Raw genomic sequence first — 22,238 nt, 5'->3', positions numbered from 1 at the left:
GCTATTACTTCTTTTCCTTTCCCCTGGCAACCCCCAATCTACTTTCCTCTTTCCCTGCCTCAGCCATTTTTCCCTCTCAGCCATTAACTCACCTTTATTTACTTCATTTATACCCTACATTTCTCCACAGTGGGAACCAAAACAGCTTACATTATTCTACTTTTTATCCACAGAACAGTGAATTACCTTATAGTTTTTCTTAGACAACTATAGTCAAACATGTACATTTAAAATGGCAACATACACACAAAGAAATAAGTATCATATATTATGTTTCATGTAAGTATCATGGGTTGGATTCTATGAACCAGCAAAAGAACAAACTCGTGGAATTGCTTCACATATCTTCATGCACTCCTCAATAACAAGTGTTGTCATAAACCCTTCCTCCCTATAGCCCCTTGTGCCTCACAAAAAGCTGTTTCTGTAAGTTACAATATCTTCCAGTTCCAGCTTCTTGTCTTGCTTCCCTGTATCACAGAACATTCTACTCCTGCTTTCTTGAAGAGCTTTTTTCATTCTTGGATCAGAGATCATCCAAGAGTGGATCATGGATTATCCTGGAGTCAAAACTGTTCAACATAAACAACATAGAATCATCTCTTACCTTCTGACAGCTTCGGTCAATGGGATCTACTGGTGTTGATCTGGGATTAGTAATTCTAACATCATCTCTTCCACATTCTAGAATAGCCCACAACTCAGTAACAAGTGCTTTTATAAATCCTAAGAAGATAACAATTCATTTTAATGACAAAGAGTATGGTAGTCAAAAATACACAGCAGAACCTGCAGCATGAGATACTGGACAGAAGCTACATTTTCACTCACTAAATACCTTTAGACATCATACCCATGCACCCTGAGAAATTGCTACCTCATGCCTCTTTCCCTTCTTGTTAAAAAGCTATCTATGTGGCACAGACACAAAGAACAGCATGTGATCAAAGAAAGGAACAAAGCACACAATGATCAATAGCAGAGAAAATCTGTCATAGAAAGAATCAGATGGTTCCTAAAGTTTGTTCAAGTATGGATCACTTATAGTAAGATAAGCTCAAAAGACAAAATTACCAGAATTATGTAGAGCTGTGGCTCCTGATGCAGTTGCTGCCACTTGAGAAACAATTACTCCATAGCCAAACTTTTCACATCCACTGACCTGGAAAAATAAATATAACCCATATTAAATTTAAAGGTCCCAAATACATAACTGCTGCAGTAGGAACTTGGCTAAGAAAATAAACCTGTTAGTCTTTATATATGCTGCAATTTGTTATCAAAAACAAACAATTAAATCTGTAATCAAATGTATCATTAGATTCTAACTAGGATTCTGATGCTATCCCCATTGCTCCAGCAGAGACAGATTATGACATAAGCAATTAAAATTGTTCAGGCAAAGCAAATGGTGGGGGGAGCCAACATTTCAAGAGATAATATTCTAATTATTCTTTTAAATGCTTCTAAGTACCTGGAGGTTTTTTGTAAATCTACTGAACATGAAGGTCACACACTCAGTAATTGCTCCTGTTTTCTGTAGCAGCAAAAGCCCTTTTGGTGTGGCAGCAAAATTTAGCAAGTCATCTAATAAAGTCTCTTCCAAGACAGCACTGAAAAATATAACCGAAAAAAGGAAATAAACACCGCCTTCCCAAGTAAACTAAACTTTTTTTCATTCACCAAGTAAACTGTTAAAAGCCGTTACTTTTCTACAAATGGTTGCTTTGCAATACAAAAGGCATATGGTGCTCTACCACTATAAGATCTGTTATGAAAATGTTTTCTATTCAATATTGCCTACACCGCCCAATCAACCATCTGTCTGCAATTAATTCATTTAGGAAAGCATCTGTATGTCGATGGATGCTCTACCTATACTGGAGCCGTCTTCACAGAATGTCTATAGTTCTTTTCCTGTATATAACATGATGGACTGTTAACTCTGCTAGGAACACTTTCCTCAAACAGAGGCCACAGGATACCCGTGCCTTAAAACGGACATAAATGAAGCTGACTCTTCAAAACAATGTGCCTTCCCACATACAAGAAAGCTTATAGCAGCAGAGCATGAACAATGACAAGAAATATTAGAACTGGGAAGAAACTTAGAAAAGCACATCACTAACGACAACCAGAGCCTCTTGTGGCACAGAGTGGTAAAGCAGCTGACATGCTGTCTGAAGCTCTGACCATGAGGCTGGGAGTTCGATCCCAGCAGCCAGCTCAATTCTAATAATTTAAAAAATGATTTTACTGTAATATATTAATTTCAAGTGCTTGCACTTGAAAGCTCATGCCTTGAATAAATCTTTGTTCGTTTTAAGGTGCCACTGGACTGGTTAGCCAGAAAAGCTACTGAACATGTTCAACCTCCAACTTAGCAATGATAAAAACTTCAAAGTCTCGTTTACTACCTGATAAAGGAAAGATAATGCTACAGCAACAAGACAACAAACTAGGAGGAAACATGACTAACTTGAGAGTAGAAAAATTCAAATGGAGAAAATGTCTTCTACATCAATATTTGATAACAGCAAAATTCAAATGGAGAAAGTGTATCCTACATCACCATTGTGAAGAGATACAAGTCTATTGCCATAACCAGTGCTAGCGTTCTATATCATAGCCTTAGTAGTCCTTGGAAGTTAAGCAGGATCAGTACTTGTATAAGAGAACATCAAGGAAGACTAAGAATACGATGCAGAGGAAAGCAATGGTAAAACCACCTCTGTTCAGGGAACAAAATTGTTCCATTACATCTCCTGCAGCCTCCTGAGACCCACTCCTGAAATTATGCTTCCTGGGATGAAGGAACTTTCACAAACAGCAGCAGTATAGCAGTAGGAGGAGCAGATCTGCAAAAATATTCTCTCACTGCCAAAGTGCTGCTTCCCTAGTAAAAGTGCTGGTAAAAAAGGCCAGTTTTTAAATTAATAAGCTCCTGAAATAGTCTACATGATTAATAGAAACTTTTAGCAGAGAAAATTATAATATCTTCTAATTCCACATATGTGAATTTACACTCCTGAATATAAAACAGTACTTACGAATTCTGTGATTCTTGATTTACTGATGAAATGCAGTCTGTCCCAGCTATAGGAGTAGAAATTCTCTCTGAAAGTATACTAGTCTGTAAAATATAAGAGTAAATAAAAACTGGAAAAAATATACTACTACCACAGCATTTTATTTGTTTGTTTGTTTAGTCATTCATTAATTCTTTGAATTCTATTTCACCCTGCCTCAAGTGACTCAGTGCAGATTAAAACATATTTAATACAATCTAAAACCAATTTTAACATTTCAGAATAAATTAATTCTCATATTGCCCATAAAATCCCAGTCTGGGACTGTGGAGGGCATGGCGTGAATTTCCTGAAACAATTGGCTGGTGGATACAGATGTGGGCAGAGAGGCCCAAGAGAGTCATTGTTAGCTCTTGTTAGGCCTCAACGTTAGTATCCAACCAACGAAAACATATTTCAGTATGTCATAAAGAATACGATCCCTTTGGGACATATGGCAAAGGGAAAAATTACTATTATCTGAAAGTTCTGGGTACAACTTAGGACCAGCAACCATCCAAATACACCTCTGGACATTTTATGTAAATTAATAATCTTCCATAAACATATTGTTACAAAATCATGCTAGGTCCAGTGTCTGCTTAGGGCATTTCTACACTTTTTTGCACATACTGTTGGAACTCAAGGCTAGTTAAAGATAGTGCTCATCCCCCCCCTCCAAATCCCAACCTAAAGTATTAGGCTAATGAGGTCTTAACTTGTTGAGACTGAGAAGAATAAATCTTAGGGTCATAGTGGATAGCTCACTGAGAACTTTTCTGCATGACAAAAAAGCCTGAGCTGGCCTGGGCCTGTTTGCCCCCCAACAAAGAAATGTGGATTCTTCTGGTGTTCCCTTCCCTGTGGTGAGTGTCATCAGGGCCTATTTTGGCCCAGGCCCTTCTGGCAGGGAAGAGTCAGGGGCCTTCCAGGTCCATCACCACCCGCTGCCCTGGGCTGACTGTGGAATCCCACATGGGACACCATATGCCCTAGGCAGCTCCGTGGTGCAGCGCCACTGAGCCACCTGGGCATTTTTTTCCTAATCATAAAAAATGGCCCTGGTTACCCCCCCCCCCCCGTGTGTGTGTGTGGTGGAAACTTTTTACCCTGGCTGCCTTGTGTGAAGGCAGAATTCCGGGGCAGACAGGATGCATTGCCAAAAACAGTCCGTCACAGGGACACAGAAAGCAATGGGACAAACTGCCCCATCGCAAGGAACTGGTGGCAGCCCGCTGTGGCCACCACTGTGCAGAATGGGTCTTAAAGTAGCAACCCAGTATGCTGTAATGGTAAAAAAGGAAAACTCCAGTAGGGATTATTAGGAAACAGATTCAAAATAAAACAGCTGATATTATAATGCATCTGTATATATCATATGGAACCCACCCTGATTTTTCAGGGAAGGGTTCGATGTAAATAAAAGAATGAATTCATTAATGAATGAATGAATGATAGAATTCAAAGGGACCTCCAAGGACCTCTAGTCCAACCTTCTGCACAATGTAGGAACTCACACCTACCTGCCACCCACAGTGATCCCAATTTCATGCCCAAGTGATCCCTCCAACCAAAATCTCCAGAATCCAGCCTGGCCTGGAGGAAATTCACCTACCATCCCATAGTGGCAATTGGCAATTCCCTGGGTATGCATGGAAGGGCCACAAGAGACAAACACTGGCACATCCCTTCCTGCCCACCCACTCACAATCTAAGTTCATATAATCAGCATTTCTGTCAGATGACTATCTTCTGCTCAAAAACTTCCAAAGAAGGAGAACCTACCACCTCCTGAGGAAGCCTGTTCCACTAAGGAACAGCTCTGTCAGGAATGTCTTCCAGATGTTTAGCTGAAAATTCTTTTGAATTAATTTCAAGCCATTGGTTCTGGTCTGACCTTCTGGGGCAACAGAAAGCAGCTTTGCGTCATCTTCTATAAGACAGCTCTTCAAGTATTTGAAGATGGTTATCATATCACCTCTTAGTCATCTTCTCTCCAGGCTAAAAGGCCAAGCTTCCTCAACCTTTCCTCATACAATCTGGTCTCCAAACCCCTCACCAACTTTGTAGCCCTCCTCTGGACACACTCCAGTTTCTCTACATCTTTCTTCAGTTGCGGCACCTGAGTGAGTGAATGAGTGAGTGAGTGAGTGAGTGAGTGAGTGAGTTCTGGCCAACCTATCTCAAAAAGGACATCAAAGAGCTGGAAAAGGTTCAGAGGAGGCAACTCTGATTAGGGGGTTGGAGCACCTTCCCTAAATGGAAAGGCTGAAGTGTCTGAGACTTTTTTGGTTTAGAAAAGAGACAACTGAGGGAGCTCTTATAGAGGTTTACAAAATTATGCATGGGGTAGAGACAACTGACAACAATATTTTTCTCCCCCTCCCCAAATATGAGAACTCAGTGGCATCCAATGAAGCTGGTGTGCAGTAGGTTCAGGACAAAAAAGAAATGCTACTTTACATAGAAAGTGTTTAAAGTGTGGAATTCACTACTAGAGGATGTGGTAATGGCAACAAGAATGAACAGCTTTTAAAGGTGATTAGACAAATTCATGGAGGATAAATCTATCAACACCAACTAACAATGATGACTGAGGGGAACATCTGTGTTTAGAGGTAGTCAACTTCTGAATCTTAAAGGCAGAAGGCAACATCTGGGAAAGGCTTTGGCAACTCTACCTTGTTTCTGGCTATCCAGAGGAACTATTTGGCCACTGTATGAGACTGGATGCAAGACTATCTGGACTACTGGTCTGACAGATGAACTATTTGATCTGACAGTTCTGAAAGCCTCACTTCAAAAAGGACATAGACAAAATTCAGAGGGTTCAAAGGAGAGTGATGAGAATGATCCGGGGACTGGGGACTAAGCCCTATGAGGGAAGGCTGAGGGACTTGGGAATGTTTAGCCTGAAGAAGAGGAAATTGAGAGTGGACATGATTGCTGTATTTAAATATTGGAAAGGCTGTCACTTAAAGGAGGGCAGGGAATAGTTCCTGTTAATAGAAAAGGACAGAACCTGTAGTCATAGGTTTCAGGGGAAAAGATTTCACAATCACAGTAGTTCAGCAATGGAATTGATCAACTAAAGAAGAGGAGAGCTCACCCTTCAAGCAGTGGCTGAGCAGATACTTATCCTGGATGCTTCAGGTTGTTCCTGCATTGAGCAGAGTGTTGGACTAGATTGCCTATATGGCCCCTTTCAACTGTATAATTTTGATACAACAGGAGTATTCTGGTGTTCCTTATATACATGCAGCAGAAAGGAACTTTCACTGAACTCATGAAGACAGTCAGCCTTGTATTAAACAACATTAAGGCATGTTTTAAAATCACTTTATAAGAGATGAGTATTTCACAGTGAAAAATGCCAATCAGGAATAAACATAATTTTTGTATATTTATATGTTTAGGCATAAGGATATTATTACCTTTTTCCAAGCCTCTACTATAGATTCATGCAAATGATAAGGTAGCAGCACCTCTAAACCTTCACAAGTACTATACATCTGACGACACACAAAGATGAAAGCACCTTTGAGGACTGGCAACATCTCAGACCCAGACAAGACTGAAATATCTTCATCCAGAAGCCTCTTTGTAAATTGAACTATTGTGTGTGCACCCCTCTGGCTACAAACAATGGGGAAAAAATTAAGAATAGCTTATTGACTCAGCAAAACTGCTGTAAGATTAAACATTTTCAGCTAGTCATTGTAACGGTAAATGTATCCTCTATTCATACAAGATGCCTGAGACATGTTCAGGAAAAAGATGTAATGCCTGCAGCATCTTACCATGGCTTTAGGGACTAATTTCTTAAAATAACCAATTACCCACCCACCCCGATACAATAGTCAGCTTTATTTAATAAAAAAAAGTTGTAACTGGCAAAATCACCTACAGTTTACAAGGCAGCCCGCCCACACGGTGTCATTTTCAACATAAGCTCCATTAGGAATATTTGGTCTGCAGAACTACACTTCAAAGAGCTACATAGTCTCATTAAAATCAAGGCATGCAGAATATTTATTTATTTAGATTTTTATACCACACTCCCATATGGCTCTGGGTGGTTCACAGAAAACATTGCAGGAGTAATTCATAGAACAGTCTAAACACATTGTTATTGTAGTTAATTGCGAAGTTATGTCTGACCCATTGCGACCCTATGGACAATGATCCTCCAGGCCTTCCTGTCCTCTACCATTCCCTGGAGTCCATTTAAGTTTGCACCTACTGCTTCAGTGACTCCATCCAGCCACCTCATTCTCTGTCGTCCCCTACTTCTTTTGCCCTCAATCGCTCCCAGCATTAGGCTCTTCTCCAGGGGGTCCTTCTTTTTTATGAGGTGGCCAAAGTATTTGAATTTCATCTTCAGGATCTGGCCTTCTAAAGAGCAGTCAGGGCTGATCTCCTCTAGGACTGACCGGTTTGTTCGCCTTGCAGTCCAAGGGACTCACAAGAGTCTTCTCCAGCACAAGAGTTCAAAAGCCTCAATTCTTTGACGCTCGACCTTTCTTATAGTCCAACTTTCACAGCCATACATTGCAACTGGGAAGACAATAGCCTTGACGAGACAACCTTTCATTGGCAGGGTGATGTCGCTGCTTTTTAGGATGCCGTCTAGATTTGCCACAGCTTTCATCCCCAGGAGCAAGCGTCTTTTAATTTCTTTGCTGCAGTCCCCATCTGCAGTGATCTTGGAGCCCAGGAAAATAAAATCTGTCACTACCTCAATTTCTTCCCCATCTATTGGCCAGAAATTGAGAGGGCCGGATGCCATGATTTTTGTTTTCTTGATGTTGAGTTTCAAGCCAACTTTTGCACTCTCCTCCTTCACCCACATCAAAAAGCTCTTTAGTTCCCCTTCGCTTTCTGCCATTAGAGTGGTATCATCTGCATATCTGAGGTTGTTGATATTTCTCCCTGCAATCTTGATCCCAATTTGTGACTCATCTAACCCTGCCTTTCACGTGATGTGCTCTGCATACAAGTTAAATGGGCAAGGCGACAGTATACAGCCTTGCCGAACTCCTTTCTCAATTTTGAACCAATCAGCGATTCCATGCCCGGTTCTCACTGTTGCTTCTTGACCTGCATATAGGTTTCTTAAGAGACAGATAAGATCATCTGGTATTCCTATCTCTTTATGAACTTGCCACAATTTGTTGTGCTCCACACAATCAAAGGATTTAGCATGAAGAAGAAGTAAATGTTCTTCTGGAACTCCCTAGCTTTCTCCATGATCCAGCGTATGTTGGCAATTTGATCTCTAGTTCCTCTGTCTCTTCGATATCCTGCCTGTACTTCTGGAAGTTCTCGGTCCACATATTGCTGCAGCCTAGCTTGTAGGGTTTTGAGCTAGCATGATAAATTAGTGCAATGGTGCGGTAGTTTGAAAATTCTTTGGCATTGCCCTTCTTTGGGATTGGAATGTAAATTGACCCTTTTCAATCCTGTGGCCACTGCTGAGTTTTCCAAATTTGCTGGCATATTGAATGTAGCACTGCATCGTCTTTTAAGATTTTGAATAGTTCAACTGGAATGCTGTCACCTCCACTAGCTTTATTGTTGCTCAGACTTCCTAAGGCCCATTTGACTTCACATTCCAGGATGTCTGGCTCCAGGTCAGTGACTACCCCCTTGTGGTTATAGTTATAGCTGACCTTAAAAATGTATTACCTTCTGGCCTGCCTTTCATGAGTGTGCTATCAGAAAGGTATGTCAAGCACACAAGGTCTATTATATACATAATGAAAACATGGATTTAGATGGGGATGGTGTATATTGAATAAGGGGTATTCTCATAGATGTCATTGTTCAAAAATCAAATATTTCCTAAGGTTACAGAGTGATAAAAGATACCTTTAGGTGAAGACAGTATGAAAAAGGAATGTTTAGAAAATATGATGGAAGTCAAAGGGTTTGTTCTTCCACAATAGGTTCTGGAGTAATTACACCAAGGGCACAGATTTAATCTATGTGTCTCAAACAATCCGTCTTCTCACCCTTGCACTTTACCGTGTCAGCCTACTAATTTACATTTTCTGTAGTTTAGGAAAACTTTCATCAGCATGCTGGGGGTTATACCTATTACATGATCTAAGCCTTCAATGTGTCCTAAACTGCCTGATAGTTCTAGTCAATAAGCTAAGGGAAAACAAATTAAAATTCAAACCAGATATGCTGGACTACTGTAAGGTACACTATGTGAAGCTGCCCTGAAAAACATCTGGGCAGTTTCATTTAGTTTAGAATGTGTCTGTCCATCTTAAGGGCGAATCAAGTTGAATACTTCATATCTGAAATAACTTTGCTATTTATATCTAAAGACCTTCACAGCCTGGGACCCACATAGCTGAATAACCACATTTTTCTATATTAATTTATGCCCCAATTACATCCTTCAAGAAGTTCCTGCTTCTGATTTTGTAAACGGGCATACCAAAAGAGGTTACAGTGATAGTGCCAGTGTTAAGGGTGATTTAAAAGACCACCCTTATTATATTTTAAGGGTTAATACCTATTCCTCTGGGTGAGCATCTAGGTTGCTGAAAGAATTATACTCATGTCATTGTATTGATTTAGTTGTTTACTTAATATGCCAATGGGCACATTCATCCAGAGTAAGCAAAATAAAAAAGTCTGAATGAAATAAATAACACTAGCCACAACATTAAGACCATTTACTGGACATAGAGTAAGCCCACTAGTTGCAGGTTAGCTTCCAATCAGGTTTAAGGTTTTGTTTCTTTCCTTTAACACCATCCATGGCCTGGGCCCTGCTTATCTGAGGGACCACTTGTCTCTTTATGTCCCCCGCAGGGCTCTTCGCTCTGCAGGTTTGAATAGTTTGTCCACAGGAGGCATGCCTTGTCTCGACAGGTGGAATAAACTTCCCGAAGATCTGAGGGCCCTGACGGAGCTATCACAGTTCCGCAGGGCCTGTAAGTTAGTGCACTTCCATCCAGCATTTGGTTGGGACCAGGTTAGGAAGATTGGGTCTCTCCCAGTACAGGCCCCCCATAGGCTGGATACCAGCAGAAGAATCCCACCCCGGATGTGGATGTGGTGGTGGCTGTTACTATAGGGTTTGTTTTTTTGTCGCCAGCATGGTGTCTTTGTATTGTTATGTATTTTATGTGGGTTTTACATTTTATTGTAAACCACCATAAGCTGGCAAGGTCCAGGAGTGGCGGTTAATAAATATAAATAAATAAATAAAAATATGACCAATAAGAAAATATTTTGCAATATCATGCCTAGCACCAGTTAAAACATGGTAGTGATTCAAGTTTATCCCATCAATAGGCAATATAGTATTCAAGATATTTATTCATGCATTCTTTTAATTTATTATTGCCATAGTAAACCATCACTGTATCTTGCTATTTCATAAAATTGGTTTATTTATTTCAGGATAAAGTCTTACCTTCTATTGTTTGGGGCAGAGGGCTTTTCACCTCCATAAAGAAGAAGTGAAAGACCATCATCTACAGCAGCAATCCTTGCCAAAATATCAGCTATATGAATTAGAGTCATTTCCCGGCAATTCAGATGCATCTGAAAGAAATCCAATGATCAGTGGGTTACAGGATCTTATCTGAAGCTCTTGTACAACCAAAGTATAAAACAACAAAATCTGGAATTCTTACTAGGATATTTCTGTCAAAGCTTTTTCTAGATAGCTGTCTATAAGACATTGATATTATTTATCAAACAGTATTTTCCCAAGTGTAGAATGACTCTTCACAGTAAGTATCCAGTACTACCTTATCCTTCTGAAGTGGAGGACATCATGAAGGGACCTCCCAGAGCAGTGTTAATAAAATAGACAGGAAGATTAGCAGAACAAATTGATAAAAGAATAAAAATGTTAGGATTGAAGAGATAAGAATTTGAAGCCTAGCTACTTTTCATGTTGAAGCAGGAAAAAAACTGAAGAGGGCTGGAAACCAGAAGCTAAAAAATGTCCCCAACACCCTGATTGGATTGTGAGAATCATCCTTCAAGATGTTCTCTGCCTCAGAGGGAGAAGATGCTTTCCTCCTTATGAAAGGCATAACCCTAACTCCCAAAGGACATGAATTATTTTTCCATTATAGTCAAATACCTTAACTCAAAAAGAGATCTAGGCATGGATGCAGGCTCTTGAAGGGCATACTTGATGGAAAAAGAACCACACATTCAGAATAGGTACTGATATAGATCTATAAAGAAGACATCCAATAAAATTCCCATTTGAACAGTAGCGCTATCTGGCCATACAAATCAGAACTTCCTCAAACTTCTAGTCATGTGCAAGAACCTTATTCTGCATTAACTTTAGAGGTATTATTCCCACATAAATTATATATATTTACGATCATTTAGAGGAAGAGCATCATACCTCTTTTTCATTCAGTAAATAATTTATTGGTTGAAGAAGTGCCTCTATCACTGTATTGGTATACAGACATTCAGTTGCACATTCTTTACGTTCACAAAGAATTCTTAGACCATCAGTAATGAGGCTAGCTGGAGAATAATTGCCTGGGAAACACAATCAGAGTTATTTTAAAAGATTTTTGAACACTTTGATTCATGCATCTAGAGAAAAGAAAACAAAGTAACAAAACTTATTTCTCCTTATCAGTACTATTACTTTAAATCACAGCCTGGCATTAACACTACAGCCAATCAGCCTTCACACTGCATAGTGTGCCCAGGATGTATAAATAAAGGTGAATGGTACCTGTAAGGGCCTTTGGGCAATTAGGTGAACAGCAGATAAGGCGAATAAACATTATAATCAGGTCTGTTACGGACATCAAATCTATGAAAATCAGAGTAAGAGGGGAAAAAATCTTATAAATTTGCCACAATGCACAAACAATATTTAGGAATAAATTCAAAGATAAACTGATTCAGCATTCTTTAAGGTTTCTGTAACTTCACTTCTATTTAAGCAATTAGGGCATTCCTGGAGAATCTGTCCAGATACACACTGAAAACTTTATTATTTTAATTATATGACACTGGGACAGATGAAGAATTTCCAACAAGTTATTTATGTAAGTGCATATCTGAAATCAGTATGAGTTTTGATAAATCTGTCCTTCATCCTTGCCCAAGAAAAGTGTTTAAAATTTTTAAAGATATTTTTAAAAATCTTTTCAAAACTAGGAACACTCTAAGGAGCCTGGTTTTGATTAATACAGTTGAATGGAACTTGAATGATTAAATCACTTCCTGTTCACTCACTCCACATCACAGATGTGTGTTATTGCAAAGTTACTATTTACAGATTGATGGAGATCTACAATCTTCATCACAACTGTTTGGGCTTCATGCCTCTCCCACATTGCAATCCTTTCCTTTTTCTAAAATAGGAGGCAAGTAAAATAACAGAATGAAGCTGCCAAAAAACAAACAAAAGGAAAACAGCTATGATGTGTAAACAGTTTGCTATCTTTTGAAATCAAACTTTACCTTTTCTGCTTTTCACTTGGACTGGAAACAGTTTCCTGCCTTGTTTATATATCAACAGTCTGCCTAAGAGACTCAGGGAATGAACAACATGTATATACTGCAGTTCTTTTCCTGTGTAGAAATTCTTCTGTTTATTGCCTTAAAATAAACAATATTTGTCAATAAAAATGCTGCCCTTGTATATTACAGGGGAAAAATACTAAGCAATATTATTTAAAGGAAACTGAGAAAATATAAAATGGATCTAATATTAAGAACTGTTTTGCCATTTCAAGAGACAATAAAAAGCAAGATATTGAAATCAGAACATTGTCTTTTACTTTCTTTGTCATAGAACAGCACACTAGTACACATTTTATTAAAGCAATGCACAGAAAAGAGACTTTTCAAATATAGTAAGTAAATATTACTCAACACACACGGAAAATTACTTACTAATATGTGACTTAGAGAAAGAACGACACCTGTAAGTCCCATGAACTACTGACTCACAAGCTTCTAAGTAGTAAATGCACTGCTCAATAGATGCAGCAATCTGAGGAATAAAATAACATAAAGCTCCACAGTGAATCCCAGGCATAGTACAAATTCTCTTTAGGACAAGAAACTCAGCTTTCCCATTCACCGCTCATTTGTAATTTAGGTGGCTGCACTTTATTTGAATAAAATTTTCACTGCCTTAAGTCTATATAAAATACAAATGTCTGCAGAATGGGACATTAAGAATGTGAAGGCTAACCCTTTTTGAAGTTCTCAAAAATATAATTAGTACCATACAAGTGGGGATCTGCAAGGATTTCTGGAGAAAATCTCATTTCCCCCTTCCCTCTTTTCCTTCCCTAAAAGCCCATTTAGGCTATTCCTATTTCCTCCTTCCTAACCCAACCTGTCTTCTGTTCTACCTCCTTTCTCCCCTTGGGAACTTCTATCCAGGACAACTATGGACGAATTGTGAACTGTAGGCTGCCAGGTCAGGTCCAGATGTGTAATGTGAGCTTGCAGGACTCATTTGCACACTGGACCTGTGAGAGGCACCTCACCCTTCTCTGCTTCTCTCCTTCTCACAAACAACCAATCTACATTTGGACACACTGAGAATTAGATATGCTGATGAGAACACTAACCTGAGTTGTTTTCATCAATACATCCTTTGTTCCCATTGTTATGTCTGGGTTGGGAAATACTTGGAGACTTTGAGGGCAGAGCTGGGAGTGGGTGGGAATGGGGTGGGGAGGGACCTCAGTGGAGTGAAATGCTATGGAGTCCATCCTCCCACACAGCCATTTTCTCCAAGGGAACTGATCTCAAACCTGGAGATGAGCTATAATTCGAGGGGATCCCCATATCCCACCTGGGGGCTGGCCTCCCTATTAATTCCTCAATTGGCAAGGGAATTCTAAAGTCTATACTTCATTTACCACAGTATCAAACAACCCCAATACTGTATTTATGTAGCTCACAAAGAAAAGCCAACACCTAGTCTTTTCAAAAGAAATTAAAGAGGCAGGTTATGAGCCCCCACTCCAACCTCAGAAATGCAGAATTTCCATGTAGGAGCACTGAGTGAGGTCTGTACAATGTGCATGCCCCATGAGGACATGCACAGGCTGAACTGTCAGAATAAACTGAAATGTAATTCTGCCAGCTTGGGAAAAGTACAGCCAGTTGCATCAGAATTTTATTTCCTCATTTGTTGATGTGAAAACATCTTACGCTGTGCCCTAGGAGGGAACTGCAAAAGAAGTCACTACAGAAGTGATATTGCATTTTCCCCCACCACAGCCTCCTTGCCACAGCTGAGTGGCAGGGCAGTGCTCTCTCCACTTGCTCACATGCACATGAAAGTGCATACTTGGGATAAATCTTGGTGGGTCTTCATGGTACTTGTGGATTCAGACTTTGTTTTGCCTCATATTGTTTTGAGAAGAAACCTAGAGCAAGGGGGACCATGCAGCCCTGCCCCAGCTGCTTTCAGAGGAAAGTATGTAAACACTGTAAGCACGAGAGAGAACATGAGGTCCATATAAGATTCCAACATTGCCTGGACTTGGCACAGTGTGTGCGAGTGTTATGGGGGGGGGGTGATGAGAGGGCAATGCTGGCCCACTGGAGAGAGGGAGAGGGGCCTCTGGCCAGGTGTGCCATGCTGCCAGCTCAGTCAGGAGAAGCTGAGGTGGGAGGGGGGTGGTGCTTTTAATTTGTCTTCTGGCTGCTGCCTGGTTTGGCCTCTCCTGGTCATTGTCACTGTGGTAGCTGGTACTGCTCAGCGTGAAACACCAAGAGCCACTGGGTGGGTGAGGGAAGGCATGAGATCATTTTGGGCAGGGAATACTGGGTGGTTGACTCATGCCTTAACCCCCGCACAGTTCTGGGGAAAGGAACTGGGAAGGGCAGCCTAAACCTGACCAGCTGCTTCATTTTCCCATTGTCCACCCTAATCTCTCTCCTGAGGGCTATTTTCTCCTATTACTTCTGGAAAGAGAGCCTCTTGTGGCGCAGAGTGGTAAGGCAGCAACATGCTATCTGAAGCTTTGCCCATGAGGCTGGGAGTTCGATCCCAGCAGCCGGCTCAAGGTTGACTCAGCCTTCCATCTTCCGAGGTCGGTAAAATGAGTACCCAGCTTGCTGGGGGGTAAACGGTAATGACTGGGGAAGGCACTGGCAAACCACCCTGTATTGAGTCTGCCATGAAAACGCTAGAGGGCGTCACCCCAAGGGTCAGACATGACCCGGTGCTTGCACAGGGGATACCTTTAACCTTTACTTCTGGAAAGAGGGGGGGGGGGGTTTGCTGTTCTACCCTCTCCCATCTGTGGGGTATGAAATCTTCTCCTAACCCCACCAACTTGAGAGACATTAAAGGAGGATGGAGGGAGGGCGACTCTTGGGTACCTTGATCGCTAAGCCTTAGTGCCCTACAAGCCCCATGGCAAATTTTTAAATAGAAATTTCTGATGTGGAAAAATCTTATGCCACACCCTAGGTGGGAATTGCAATGGAGCCTGGCAAGGAGGACAAAGAGGAAGTTCGTGGCCTAGCAATGGGATCCTGCCGAACCCAGGCAGAGCCTCCTTCCCTCTCTCACCATTGTCATCACCCTGCAGCCAGGACTAGCCTCCAAGGGAGAAGAAGCAGGCCCTGCCAGTGCACTACAGAGGCAAGCCAGTAGACCCAGTGGACCCTTTTCAAGCGCTTTGTAAATATGTTTGATGTTTCTACATAATCTTTCATGACTATCCAATCCTTGCAAGTTTTTTGGTTCCCTCTCACCTGTGCCATTCCTTGACTGGCCACTCTCTTCCCCTTCAGCCCCTGCATGTGCTATATACAATGTCCATGACAGTATGTCAAAGCCTTTTTCTCATTACTAAGGGAAGACAGAGGTTTCTCTGGGGCTCTTTCAATGAATGAGAATCATAACACTTGATTTTATTAGGAAAACAGGTAGAACAACTAAGATCAAAAGGGAATGTTAGTCTGCCAGATAACACTACTCCACTAAGCCCCTGGAATAGTTCCTCTCATCACTTTCTAAATAGCATTCAAAAGCTTTAAAAAAAAAACAAGACTTACCAAAGATTTATATTTCTTTTCAAGTAGTTTTAACACCATTGTCCTGCTATAATAGGAATGCTAAAATTACAACACAAATTAGGACAATTAGAATGCTAGTTTTATGTTTAACTGTAAGCAAAACCAAAATCCTATGTCTTCCTTTAAAACAAATTAAACTTCAGTTTACACTGAAACTCAGGTCATTTTTTCTAAAGGCAAAACAACAAACAGCCGATCAGGAAGGATGTCCCTCCCACCCCTGGTTGCATCTCCCTCCCTCTTTGTTTAAAAGCACAGCAAGATTTTCCCAAGAGAACTGTACCAGTACTATCTCCTAACTTTATCTATTTCCTATAGTATACCTCTACAGGTTTCTTAAAACTTGGCCTTTGGTTTTAAAATACTTTAACAAAATACAGGCTGTTTTCAAAAGCTATCCTCGAAAAGGATTTTTAGCTTTATCAGTAGTGATACTGAAGACTTTCAGTGGATATTATCACTTGCTTAAGGAACATTTTGCACAATCAAGTTTAGGGCAATACATGTAGTTACCCATTAATTGGCTTATGTCCTTGGTAACTATGCTTTATCATGTGTTATGAAAGCTCTCTATTAGGCATGGCTAATTCAGATCAGCCAAAAAGTATTTGAATCAATGCTGATTCAGGTAGTTTTCGGAAATACCCAAGCCAAATCGCCCATCGCTGTCATTTAAATGGGCCAAATCTGCATCTGCTGAATTGGGATTCGTCCACAATTCAGTCAGTTAAAACACGTTTCCCTCAGCATGAGCAGGCAGGGAGAGAGAATGCAGTACACCAAACAGCTGATGTGATAGCATCAGCTGCTTGGCAGGCTTTTTAAATGCCTCTTCCCCAGCAGGCCCTTTAAAAGTCTCTTCCCCACCCCCCAGCTTTCTATGGCAGATTCTCTAGTGTCTGAAAAAGCTGTGGCTGAAGTTTTTTAAAAGGCCTGTCAAGCAGCTGATGTTATCACAACAACTGCTTGGCAGGTCCTTTTAAGTGCCTCTCCCGCCCCCCAGCAGGCCCTTTAAATGTCTCCCCCCACTGCTTTCTCCACCCAGATTTTTGACAGCAGAGAAGTTTTCCTCTGTCTGAGAAAGCTAGGCAGGGGAGCTATTTATGTAAAGGGACCACCAGAGGAGCGATTTAAAGGGTTCAGATTCAACCAAAAACAGTTTGGGATGGATTCAAAATAGTATTTGCGTGTACACCTGTCTACTCTCTATAGCAATGCTAGTTTTAGTGAAACAGGGCTTGGTATTGCAGGATTTAAGTTTTCTTTTGCTATTGGATGTGTGCTTCCCAGAATGCAAAGGTAGCATTACAGTATTCATCAGTTTCATTCTCAAAGCAAAACAGTTGCTAACAAGATGGTAAACACCAATCCATCCAACAAAGCTAATCTTTTCAACAGCATATGGAATAGGACAAGGACATCTTACTAATGTTGCCTCAGAGAAAGACAGAACTACAGCACTGAACATAAAATCTTATTTTATTTATTTAATTATTTATTTATTTATTAGGGAAAAACATGTACACCACTGAATTTTCATCTTATTATATGCTATCAGAGCATGGTAGCCCACCAAGTAATAGAAGGTAATACCCCTACTCCATACATACAGGATATACAGAGAATCTGCAATCTTTGATGAAGATGGTCAAAAATTGCTACTTTCATTTCCTTAGTCTAGGCTCCGTTGCACTGCAGTAACAAATTAAAGTATTTACCTTTTGAAGCGTCTTAAAAATTATTAATTCAAGGCATAATGAGTAAGGGCCTTAAAAGGTCAATATGAATCAGCCCAAAGCATAACAAAAAATAATATGATGCAATCAACAAAGCATTTCATTTTTCTTACCATCCATTTTTTAAACCACATAGCTTTGAGATCAACCACAGCCAAGAAATATATTGGATCCAATGATTTTAGAGAAATTGTGTGGTTTGGTTCACAGTTTACTGACAAAAGTGAAAGAGTACTCTCCATTATTTCTTCCATGTACCTAAGTTGTTTTCAAATAAAGAACAATTACATTTTTAAAATCTATAGCTTACCTCAGCATTTTAAACCTATTCATCATATCACTTATCTTTGTATATCATCTAGAAAATACACAATAAAGAATCAAATGCATTTAACTTTGCTCATGCAGAAGCAGAAAGTGTTATAAAATGGCTTAAGAAGTCCAGAAACTAAATGTGCTATTCTTTTCTAGATGCCATTGAAATGAATTCACCTTCAAAAGAAAATTAAGAAATTAACAATGTGCAGAATATCATTCTGAAGATTTATTGGAAAGGAATGAACACGACAGCTAAACTGCCAGAATAATTTATACTGGTAGAATGTAATTGCTCATGCTTAAATGTAATCAAGACCCAGTCAAAGGGAAAAGTATTTGTAGTTCTATATGACCAAAAACAGCTACCACAGATTACATGAAGAAGCCTCACTTCCAAACCCCAAGATAATGGCAATTCTTGGCATCTGTTAAGGGAAATATAAAACAAACTTGCACTTACCTATAACTGATGTTCATTGACATCTTCTGTGCAGACATACAATGGGACTGCATTTGCACAGGCCAGCTACAGGCATCTTATTCCTAGCTTCCAACTCCTAAAATGGGAGTGCCCTGCCACAAGAGTAGCTGCCGCGTGTGTGCACTTTCCCAAAGTTAGTATCACGTGCTCCATGGGTGGACAGACCCTTACTCTATGACACCATGAGCCCCATTCACAAGTTTCAACTACTTTTTTGAGAGAGCTCATAGTGCGTAGGAGGTAGGGAATGGGTGTCTACCCAGAAGACACTTATGAACAACAGTTACAGGTAAGTGCAGTTCTGTTTTCATTTTCTGTCTTCTTATGCATCCCCACATTGGGATCATTAGTGAGCTACTAACCATCGAAGGGATGAGCCTCTCATTGAAATGACAGAAAGCAAAGCAGCCGATTAGCTCACGGCCCGGCAAGCTTCTTGTTTCGGGAGGGGAGGGAAGAGAAGCTTGCCGAGCCGCAAGCTAATCGGCTGCTTTAGCGGCCGATTTGCTGGCGGCCCGGAGGGGGAGCCGTGGCCGCCGGCATGGCGCATGCACGTGTGCGTTTGCGCTGGGGCTGCCACGCATGCGCGGGCCCCCAGGCCACTCTCTTCCCCCACTACGGAGCAGCGGTCCGCAGCAGCCAAAAGCTTGCGGACCGCTGATATAGACCCCTGCTGAGGGTATCCGCTTCCACATTTGAGGAGTCTGCTATTTGTATGTACTGGGGTAACTCCTAGATCTATAGCTATATTCCACATAGCTATCACTTCAGAACAGAAAGTGTGTGAATCAGAGGCCCCTTGTCACTGAAGTAGTATGTAGTCACTTAATTGTCTATATGGATCAAGACTCTCTTTTCCTTGCAATGGTGGAAAAGAAACTGAGCATGTGACACCCATGGTGGGAAAGTCCATGCATGCACCAGCTCCTCTTGGGGTGGGGTACCCCTATTTTAGGAGTTTGAAAGTTTGGAATAAGATCTCTGCAGCTGGTCCATGGAAGCACAGTCCCAGTGTGGGGCTGTATCAGAAAATCAATGCTGAAAGGGCAGTTCATTTAGGAAAATAATGTACTTTATTTTTATTACATCTACCTTAGACTTGAACAGATATACTTATGAAAGCTAGCATTGGAAGCAGCAGCTAATATGTTTTCCAGTTCTCTCCTGGCAACCTACTATGGGTTGGGGGGGGGGTCTGACTAGGAGTGGGGAGGAAATTCAGCCTATGTTGCTGGTGATATCACTTCTGGCATGTACCAGAAATGACATCATGTTGTGACATGCGGTGGCACTCTGGTATTTGTGCAAAAACACTATGGTAAAAATAACTGCTACCATAGTTTTTGACATAGCAGAACATTGTTGGGATGTTGGCAACATAATGAATTTGGCAGCATGATGTCACTGGAGGCTGGCAATCCTATGCTAAAACAGCTCATAACAGTTAGAGGCAGAAGACTACCATTCTTTAATTTACGGTGTAATCATATGTGGAGCTTCTTCATATTGGAGTAACTCTGCATCCAACTATATTGTTTGAACTTAACGTATTACTAGCGTTAGTAATTTATCACAACAAAGCCCTGAATGGCAAACGAAGATAAAGAAGAAAATTGCTGAATGGTAATATACTTTTCTGGTTGACGAATCCAAAATGATGGAACTTCCCTCTGGTACTCATTTAACAAACGCATCTGTAAATGAAAAGGTAATTGTTTATTATTTAATGGGCCTTATTTAAAAAGTCATTATGACTCAGAAAAAAAGAACTATGGAAAAGGTACTAAATACCTTTTTAAGTAAACGAATTATATCTGGGTTACTTATATCAACACCCATTGATATGGCAGGCACATAATTATCTTCAGAAAGGAAATATAGCTCTAAATATTTTGCTGTAAAGAGAAAAATAACTGCTTCAAAACCAGTGCAACTGTATGTTTCATTCATTTAGAAGCAAATTGAAATGGTGCTAAGTTTCTGAGACTTAATGAACTTGCCTAAACTTGTGTAGAGTTCTCTTGTCATATTTAGTGGACAGGAGGAAAATGTCCTGGCATAGAATTTCAACACTTTGTCCTGGAAAAGAAAAAAGTACAAAATTTACAGTTCATTCCTACACAGATTTACTCCAGTTTCACTCTACTGAAATTTGAACTGGGTTACACTTGTATCATCTGTGTCAAAGGTTGTAATATACAGGACATCACAGATCTAACCACAGATCCATAAATGAACAGTGTATACAATTTAATTCCAATAACCTTTGTGGCCCTGCTCTGTGTACCCTGAATTTCAGAAGTGATGAGGGTGGCAACCAGAAATGAGGCACACCTACAAAGAATGCCTTATCTGTTGCTGCTGTATGGTTGCTTCATAATTTTGGTAATTTCCACCAAATAACATTTGTCATCAATTTTATGATGTCTTGTTGAAATTGTATGCCGCTCTATATTTTATTACATCTAAATCTGGAGCGAAAACTACCTTTATAACTATGCACTAAGAGTGCAGGGGAAAAACTGTGCTCAATAAATTTTAAAAAGCCCTGTTATTTTCTATATTTTCTGTTCTATATTGTTCAGCGCATGAAATTTATTCTGTCAACATGACAGACAAAAAGAGAGCAGGAAGAATGCTAGGCTAGAACCTTTGTCTTGGATTTCTCTAGATGTAAGGATATTCTGCAAGTTTAAACATTTTTGTCACTTAGATTATAGAATAATAAAGTCCCAGAATGACTGCATCCTACATATATATTTTTACTGGAAAACATGTTCATTTGCCTTGAAAAAGCTATGATACTGTGTAGACTTACAGATGAATGGCAGAACCCAAACATTACTATGTATCTGGCCCACGAGGATCTGGGTTTGCCCTGCAGGAAAGGCATATGTACCAAGTGGATACAAGGAGAAAAATTCCTTGACAGATCAGCCTGGTGGCAAAACTCTATTATCATCTGGGGCACCACAGGATATATTATATTCCCAAATCTTGTTTCAGTGGTTATAGTCTTTCAAATATGTATACGAATGCACCACTTATTCACAGAGAAATGTATCCTTGTAGAATAAGAAAATCAAAGCTGTGCATATGTAAATGTATGAACACCACCCTAAAGACATAATGCATAAGCCTACTTCACTTTTTACAAATAGATCTGACCACTCTATGAAATGTTTCATAAGATGGTTAAATGTATTTTAACTGACACAGTCAGTCAAGTGATACATAAGAAAAAGGAAAATTAAATACTAGTATCTGTCTTACACTGAAATTGGGATCAGGATCCAAAAGAGCTGCTGCAAGATGTTTACGTAAGTTAGTCCAACTCTCACAGTTCAATATATCAGATGGAGGTGCAGAACAGAGGGTCTGCATCGCTTCTTGACGCACCTGTAACATCCAGGAAGAGATATTTATAAGAACAATATGCTTCCTAGCCAATAGCTGAAAAATTAGCTCACTGCTGCCTATCACATCACCCCTCTCTTACTCATCCTCCATCTCTGTCTTTTAACAGCAACAGCAGTATCACATCCACCACATTAATTTATCTTG

At 40.2% G+C, this 22,238-nt stretch overlaps 1 protein-coding gene across 6 annotated transcripts in view; it reads right to left on the bottom strand.

The window, feature by feature from the left end:
* Nucleotides 1-22,238, bottom strand: part of TBC1D32 (TBC1 domain family member 32) — a 94,843-nt gene that overhangs the window by 55,622 nt on the left and 16,983 nt on the right. For 5 of the 6 annotated variants that reach the window (XR_013224900.1, XM_077300757.1, XM_077300749.1 and 2 more), the window contains 16 exons: nt 21,948-22,073; nt 20,675-20,753; nt 20,463-20,569; nt 20,307-20,368; nt 17,989-18,133; nt 16,119-16,178; nt 12,981-13,080; nt 12,546-12,683; nt 11,809-11,889; nt 11,464-11,606; nt 10,507-10,637; nt 6,503-6,704; nt 3,051-3,133; nt 1,475-1,613; nt 1,075-1,162; nt 608-726 (listed from right to left, as the gene is read on the bottom strand). Coding sequence is in view for 5 of the 6 variants with exons in the window: in XM_077300757.1 (XP_077156872.1) it covers nt 608-726; nt 1,075-1,162; nt 1,475-1,613; nt 3,051-3,133; nt 6,503-6,704; nt 10,507-10,637; nt 11,464-11,606; nt 11,809-11,889; nt 12,546-12,683; nt 12,981-13,080; nt 16,119-16,178; nt 17,989-18,133; nt 20,307-20,368; nt 20,463-20,569; nt 20,675-20,753; nt 21,948-22,073 (1,803 nt within the window). In the remaining variant the exon portion in view is untranslated. The remainder of the gene's footprint in view (nt 1-607; nt 727-1,074; nt 1,163-1,474; nt 1,614-3,050; nt 3,134-6,502; nt 6,705-10,506; nt 10,638-11,463; nt 11,607-11,808; nt 11,890-12,545; nt 12,684-12,980; nt 13,081-16,118; nt 16,179-17,988; nt 18,134-20,306; nt 20,369-20,462; nt 20,570-20,674; nt 20,754-21,947; nt 22,074-22,238) is intronic. The other variant, XM_077300733.1, reaches the window with a different exon arrangement.

This window comes from Paroedura picta, chromosome 1, assembly GCF_049243985.1.
Source record: "Paroedura picta isolate Pp20150507F chromosome 1, Ppicta_v3.0, whole genome shotgun sequence".
Taxonomy (NCBI): Eukaryota; Metazoa; Chordata; class Lepidosauria; order Squamata; family Gekkonidae; genus Paroedura; species Paroedura picta.
The sequence above is the reverse complement of the archived record's forward strand: the minus strand, read 5'-3'. Positions and strand labels throughout refer to the sequence as shown.